Genomic DNA, 8,010 nt, shown 5'->3' with positions numbered 1-8,010 from the left:
AGCAGAACCAGGCTAGAAGTGAAGTCTGTATCAGAGTTCGTAACTACCTCATCTTACAGAAAACAGGCTGGAGAGCATCGGAAAACCAATAGGATCTCTAAGGTGAACTGCAGAATTTTGCTGCATACTTGGACACAAGAGAAGTGAAAAGTTGCAACAAGTTTTAACTAGCAGCAACAAAGAAAGTTCCAGAACAGTTTTTTTTGTTTTGTTTTTTGTTTTTTGTTTTTTGTTTTTTTTTTTTTGTGTGTGTATGTATGTGTGTGTGTGTTTAGCAATATTCCTTTGCAGGTTCATTAAGAAACACTGTTATTTAATGGGGCATACGATATGGAACGGTCTTCGTTTGCTATAGTGCTGTTCAGTGAGGAGAACCGACCTTGGCAAAGGTTTCAACTGGGGTGTAACCTATTTACACAGTAGTAGCTCCTGGTCCGAGAGGGAGAAGTGATGCTATGTGATGTCTTCTTCTTCAGAGCAGTAATCCCGACCCTGGGGAGAAAAAAGAAAAAGGACACATGAATAAAAAACTCAAGCCAGGGCCTGGAAGCCGTGATCGGTGATCTATTTCTTCTAGCTTCGGTCTGCTTTGTAAAGGAGTCCAGTCTTCACCAGGGACCACCGGGTGCAGACATGCGCTGGGTGATTTTTTAAACTCCACTTATCTCAAGGCATGACATACCAAGCCTGTAATAAGCTCTTTTAAAATGCTGGCAAGAATTTATGTCAACTTACATTACAGGTGCGCACGAGATGTTGCTTACAAGAAGAAGGTCCCGAGATGAAACAGGTAACTGTTTTCTCTCGTCAGGAAAATTCAACTCTCACTTTCTGCTGTTCACATTCTACAGCTCCAGCCCCACACTTGAACTTAAAATGTCAAGGAAGGAGGAAGTGTAATCAAGGGATGCCTGAGTTACTTGAAAATGGTTTAAAGGAACAGCAAACAAGGGTTTTATGAACACGTGTGACAGATCTGGGGCTGTGCCTGGTCCTCACGAATGACTTACAAGGACAAGAGGTTTTTGATGTGCCTGCCAGCAAGCAGGTTCTTGGCAGGCTTAAGGACAGTAGGGAATGGCTGATTTGGAGCATCTTTTACCCCCCCCCCCCCCACCCCCACTATGAAGACACAGCTGAGACCAGGATTGGAGGCTCCTGTATCTGACCTGGCTGGGATGTCTTGATCAAAGGATGTAGCCTTCCAAGGACAAGTCTCCACAAATAGCACAGGACAAAAGTACTTTCCTGTTTCATCACAATGTGGTAAAAGGTCAAGTCGGGTTATTTTGTTTGTACCCTTCACATAGTTTCCCTTTCAAATGCCAACTAGATGCTCTATATTTGGGGACAGACACTCTTTTAAAAACAGAAATGTTGGCTCTATAACATAAAAAATAAGAACCTCTAACGATGTGACTAAACGTTGTATACGACAATGGATGCTCCTATAGCTTATCTTCCTTATAGAGGCCGGCTGTTTATCCCACACCATTTTCCTGTTAACTCTTTGACAGTACATTAATTTCAGGCAAGTTCAACTGACATTTTGTTGCTTCTCTGATTTTTGTTTATTCTATCTCATTTTTGTGGTTGAGGTGCATTGACATATTGGTAGCAAACAAGTCTTTGTTTACTGTGTAAATTATACTCCTTTGATTTCGGGCTGAATTTTTAATAAATCATATTGTATTATATTAAAAAAACTAGCATTTTTGGCTATTGAAGGTACGTTTCTAACCCCTCAGCCCACTGCTACTTCCAGCATGTTCAGTAAACTTAATTTCTTTCTAACAAATAAACCCAGAATTTCCTAAATAATTGGAATACATTCTTAAAAGCACCAATGCTTACATTTTTAATGTAACTCTTCCTGAATTATAGAACATGCTTATATATTTCTTTGTTATCTGCACATTGGGGATATTTCACATTTCCCTAATGCTTGAATGTCACTGTGATGAATTATTAAACATGTCTGCATGCTAATACCGGCTGTGTGTGTGTGTGTGTGTGTGTGTGTGTGTGTGTATATATATATATTTTTTTTAACTAATTTTGGTACTTTGCTCAAGTTACCTCTTTGAGTCTCAGTTTTCTTCTTGATGAAATAAAAATAATCACAGTTATCTGGCATGGCTGTTCAAGATTAGTACTGATAGGGTCTAAATGGTGACTGATAATTTGTTCATGATGTGTACGTACATCAAAAATAAAACAAGCAAGTAAACAAACACGCGCTGCTCTGCAATGACACCTTGGGATCTGCACAAGCAGGGATGGCCACCCACCCATTCCTTGCCAAACAGCCCCAGACTGCTTGTTCTGTCAGAATGAGTCATTACATAGCCTGACTTAGTTCTTCCATCATCAGATTGCAGGCCCACGTGCCTTGCAGAGTGGAAGTCCAGTGCCCGCCGAGGTTTGATTCACTGGAGGCAAAGAACCTCTAGAGGACAGAGAAAATGGGCAACCAATGCTCCCAAGGAGAATATGTAAGGAGTAGTCACTCCCATGATAGCCTTCCCTGTGACATGGCTCAGACTGACACCATCCGGAGCTTTGTCCCAGACCAGGCAGGAGCCACTCTCTTAGTCATCAGTAGTAGAGTTATAAAGGAGACACCACCCCACCCCCGCAAACCCCCAAGGTTCCTGACCACTGGGAGTTTATTCTCCAGCATGGGAAACAGGACACACGCAAATCTGGCAGCATGAGGTTACAAGCATCAAGCAATGTTCTCCTCCGTGTGGCTTCAACTTGGGGAGGCTCAGACTGGACTTGCAGATAGATGCTGGGTAAACAGCTGGGCAGGATAGGCTGGGGTCAGAGTTTTCACGGAGATTTTATTAAGCATAGAAAAGTGGACCTGGATAAAAATGACAGGCTTTGGTTTTTGGGCACAGCCACTTTCTCTATGCAACAGGGCTGTGATCAGGGCTATGTGCAGAAAAATACCTCATTCTGTCAGACAGTCGGTAAATGGTAGTAGCTGTTGCCACCAACATTCTGTTGTCATCGTTATTATAAACATCCGGTTTGTTTAGGCTCCTGGCAGGGGCCAAAAGCCCCATTTGTGAATGAGGGCTGTGAGCATAAGGTGAGACCTGACAGGAGCCAGAGAACTTCCCTCCCTCCTCAGCAGTGTGTCCCTGGCAGATCTGAACCCCCATCCTTGTACAAGAATACAAGTTCCTTGGCAAAAACTAAAGTCCCTTCCCATCTTATGTCAAAGTAAGGGCTCACATCAAAGCAAAGGTACAGGTAGCTCAGGTGAGGTTGAGAGCGCCCCCCCATGAGGAAGTGAACACACACACACACACACACACACACACACACACACACACACACCCCACACACACATTAAAAACAAAACAGAAAACCTAAAGGACCATTTCAGGCCCTCCAGCTTTTCTGCCAACACACAAAGGCCCTCTCTCACACCCCTTGAAGGACAAAGCTGGATAAACCCTCTGTCTAAGCCAGACCCTGAAACTTGCATTTCCCAAGAATTTGTTCCCCTAAATTTTTCTAATTATTATGAGAAGGAGGAAAAAAACCCACATGAGTTGCTCTGCAGACATCATTTCATTTATTATTCATATCAACCCTGCAGGGTAGGAGTTGAGCCTCGTGGCTTGTGAGCAAATCTCTGAGAAGCCCAAGATCCCCGAGCTAATCTCTGCCTTTCCTGGGAGGCCGTAGTGACTTGATAAGAAAATTCCAATCCCAGTCAGTTTCATTTTCCTTATCACCTGACGGCAGCTCAGAGAACCAATACTTTGGGAACAAAGACTTCTGAGATCAGAACATACCGCAGCTAAGACGTACCACATGGCACGCAGTCTAAGTGGCCCAGAGACCTGCTGGAAGGGCTCCATTCCCATATCCCATGAGAGTCCCCCATTTGCACACTGGTTCTACTGGGCATGCCAAGGAAACAGCTTCTGCTAACAGGACTTCATTTCTCATTTAAATTGTTAAAGAACTTCTAAAAATAGAATTGTCAAACTTTCAGCTGTCAGGGAGACAGGAAGTAGGACCAAACAGGCTGGGAGACACCCTAAGTCTCTTGACTAAAGCATGCCCTTCCACCCCCATAGAGGGACCCACAGCGACAGCCTCTGTGAAGACCCTTTATACAATTGTATGTTGGTCACAATTCCAGCCTTGTGCAAAGGACCCACCAAAAGGTTCCCAGGAGGCCTCAGCACATAACAAGAATGGGGATGCCAAATGACGCTGGTGAGGAAGGATTATTTGAAAGAGCCATAGGGCCATTTTGGTACAGATTCAAATGACAGGAAAAGCTGGGTCTGGTGGCACAGACCTGTCATTTTTAGCCACTTGGGAGGCTAAGGCAGGAGGTTTCCAAGTTCGAGGCCAGCCTGGGCAACTTAATAAAACCCTGGACCCAAACAAACAGCAACAAATCGGGGTACAGCTTAGGGGTAAAATGTCTCTTTAGTGTGGGCCAGACCATTCACCCCAACCACAAACCAAACAAACAGTACATATGCTAGAACGGTGCAGTGAAGCCTTGCCTTCCTGCAGCCCCTAGAGAAGATATGCTCTGGGCTTCTGGACCCAGGGGATGTCTCTGCAGTCTGATGGCAACCTTGGTTCCGTTTCCTGAGTCTAACCTGTTTTTATATACTTCAAGTCTTCTTCTGCCCCGCCCCCCTTTTTTGAGACAGGGTTTTCTCTGTGTAGTTTTGAAGCCTGTCCTGGAACTCGCTCTGTAGACCAGGCTGGCCTCGAACTCACAGAGATCCGCCTGGCTCTGCCTCCCGAGTGCCGGGATTAAAGGTGTGTGCCATCACTGCCTGCCCCCCCCCACCTTAAGACACATCCAAAACAAGCAAACACCAAGAACCCAACAGCCCAAATACAGAATGACATATCCCAGAAATACAGCTTAAGCTGCATGGGAATTAAGTATCTGACAGTGTACTAATCTTAAAAACTTACCAGAGCATAACACTGAACCTTTGTTAATTTGAGGACATGTTAGCTAAACAGTTAAATACTTGTTTGTTTGTTTGTTTGTTTGTTTTGGTGTGTATTTGAACATGTTAAAAACAAACCTTTTAGTGTAGGAGTTAAAAGAGAGAAAAATATAAAAGCAACTTCAAGCAGAGGAAACAGCTCAATCTGTAGTGCCCCAGCCTTGCAAGCAGGACTCAAGCCCCAGCATCCATGTAAAAGCTGGGTGCTGGTGCTGCAGAGATGGTTCAGAGGATGAAGCCCTTGCTGCCTAAGTGTGAGGACCAGAGTTTGGATCTCCAGTACTCACTTAAAAAGCTGGGAAGGGATGATGGACCACCTGTGACCCCAACAATCAGCAAGCAGGCATGGGGCCTCTGGAGCAAGCTGGCTAGCCAGATTAGCCAATTTGGCAAGCTCCAGATTCAGAAAGACTGTCTCAATAAACAGGAAATGACCACGGAAGACACTGATGGCAACTTCACGCCTCCACATGTGTATGCACACACACGCACCTGCCCCAGTGCACACACAGCTGGCCATGGTGGAATGTGTTGTCACTTCAGCGCTAGAGTGGTGGAGACACAGGGCTCCTGGAATTGGCAGGCCAGCCAGTCTAGCCTGACTAGTGAGCTCCGCCACTGAGAGACTGCCTCAAAGGAAGTAGATGGCATTCCTGAGTAACAATGGCTAGCCATGACTAACAATTATGGCTGCTTTTAAAGTGGACTGCCAATACCTATTCAGCCAAGTGAAGATTTGTATCCTCCTTTATAGCAACCAGAGAAGTAAAACCCAGAGATACATGACTAGAGGTGGCAATGGAGACTGACTATAAGCAAGTAGGAAAGTCATTCATCATGCAATAGAAATGTTTCAAAACTACAGTATGCTGATAGCCCTGCAGTTGTGCAAACTTACTAAAAACCATCGGCCCGTGCATGTAAAGTCAGTTTGCTTTATGGTGCACAAATTATACCTTGATGATATTGTCACGTTTATAATTACAAATATTTATCTTGTAGCATTTTTTATTTTTAAAAGGCATGGGAAAAACTATTCGAAAACTATGACATGGTGGTAGCACATGCCTTTAATCCCAATGTTTAGGAGGCAGAGGTAGGCGGATCTCTGTGAGTTTGAGGCTAGCCTGGTCTACAGAGGGAGTTCTAGGGCAGCCAGGACTACACAGAGAAACCCTGTCTCGAAAAATAAATAAATAAAAAGCTATATTCATGTACTGCCTACCACTAGACAGACAATTCCAGCAATGCCATGCATCCTCTGTGCCCGAACAGTCATTTATTCCATACACTCACTGCTCTCTTCCTGCATACTTCTTCTCTAGCATTCCCTGCCTGGCTACTTAAGTCTGTATGACGTGGGTCTGATATGATGTCTTCCTGTCACTCTGTGCCTAGATGCTCCAAGGAGATCTCTTCCCCTCTCACAGTGGTTCTTCGGTACTCCAACAGGCTGTACAGTAATTCTGTCTACAGTGTTGGCCTCTCTTACGTGAGAGGTCAGGCAACTGTCACCTCTGTCCTCTGGTGTCTAATGGAGTCCTGTGTGTCACATCACTTGTGAACACCCCGCCTGGAGAGGAGGCTGGTGAGGGTCAGTGATCAGAAAGTACCCTGGCATCCTGATAGGAGAAGGAAGCTGTCAACATATTTTCAGATCCCACTGGAGGAAGCCCCGCCCCCTTTACCCATGAAACAGCGTCAGCAGGCTGTAGCTCCAGTATGTGTTCCTAGAACAATATGGAAATAAAGAAAGGGCAGAGGTGATGATGGCAAAACCCCACTGTTCAGTGGTCACCATTTCTTTTTGTATTTAAGTAATTTCCTCATGAAGCATATGTGGAATCATGCCCAGCTGGTCTGTTTTCCTCGTCAGTCCTGAGGCAGAATCTACAGTTCCATGCACGCTGGGCATGTGCTCTGCCCCAGCCACCCACTCAGGTTTGAATGACTGGTACTCTTCTGTAACAGTCTCTACTGGGCACTCTGGGACGTCACTGCTTTCTGAGTAGCAAGGAGCATTTTGATGTATAAAATGTGATTGCCCCCTCTGAATGTCTCTACATCCACTCAATGGGAATGTCCCTTCCCTGCCCGCTTGTTCACAAACTGTTCCTTCTAGGTATGGCCATTCCTGAGGCAATGGCATCCAAATCTCTGTGGAATGTGGACATTCAGCCTTGAACCAGGATCAGGGGGGCAGGAGGACCACGCTCTACATCGTCAGCACCTAAGAAGCACTAACTCCCCAGAATGCAGAGGAAACACCATGGGGAGGGGTGGGGGCCTTAGGGCTCCCTGCAGGGCTGTGGGCTGGAAGCAGCCGCCTTCCTCAGGGCTAAAAATGTCAGAGCTACTTGAGTCACACAGCACTTTCAGCTCTGTTTTTGTTTTTAGCCCAGTGATAGCGAACAACAGTTTTCAATGCAGAAGAAATGCTGAGGAAAACGAAAAATAATTAGCTGTCCCGTGAAAGTCTCCTCCCCCGGCTTATTTCATTAGAAAAATCAATGGAGGCATTAATGGCTGTCTCTGTCTCTAATGAGCTTTATTCTAATTAGACTCACACATTATTATTTCAGTTGGGAAAAGGCCCGGCTGGTGAGGAGCGGCAGAACGTGGCAGCCTCTCAGTGCTGCGGTGACCATGTTCGGGAAGGGTCACCATGATAACATAAGTGATGACAATCCTGGTGTATAGGACTTTCCATTTTCAAGGCACAACACAAATTAAGTACCCCCCACCTCCTTCATTGTATCCCCACCACCACCATCCACCAACAGCAAGGACCGTTCAGAAGCTCCCATTTCCCAAGCTTAGTCTGACGCTGGTACATGCAACACTTCAGGGATGCCCTCCCCACAAGGAGTAGCCATGAGAAGGCAGGGATGAAGAACCTGGGATGTCTACATTCTCCAGGCCATACTGAACCCATGTTCTTTTGGCAGGGCCAGTGAGTAGATAGATAGCTGAGGCTCTGTTCCATCTGGCCCTTGTTACA

At 45.5% G+C, this 8,010-nt stretch overlaps 1 protein-coding gene across 2 annotated transcripts in view; it reads right to left on the bottom strand.

Moving 5' to 3' along the window:
• Window positions 1–226: 226 nt before the first annotated feature.
• Window positions 227–8,010, bottom strand: part of C11H1orf21 (chromosome 11 C1orf21 homolog) — a 200,978-nt gene continuing 193,194 nt past the window's right edge. For both annotated transcript variants that reach the window (XM_036202079.1, XM_036202078.1), the window contains exon 6: window positions 227–492. In XM_036202079.1, the coding sequence (XP_036057972.1) occupies window positions 454–492 (39 nt within the window). In that variant the 3' untranslated portion in view covers window positions 227–453. The remainder of the gene's footprint in view (window positions 493–8,010) is intronic.

This window comes from Onychomys torridus, chromosome 11 (genome assembly GCF_903995425.1).
Source record: "Onychomys torridus chromosome 11, mOncTor1.1, whole genome shotgun sequence".
Taxonomy (NCBI): Eukaryota; Metazoa; Chordata; class Mammalia; order Rodentia; family Cricetidae; genus Onychomys; species Onychomys torridus.
Note: the sequence above shows the minus strand (reverse complement) of the source record. Positions and strands in the feature narration are given on the sequence as shown.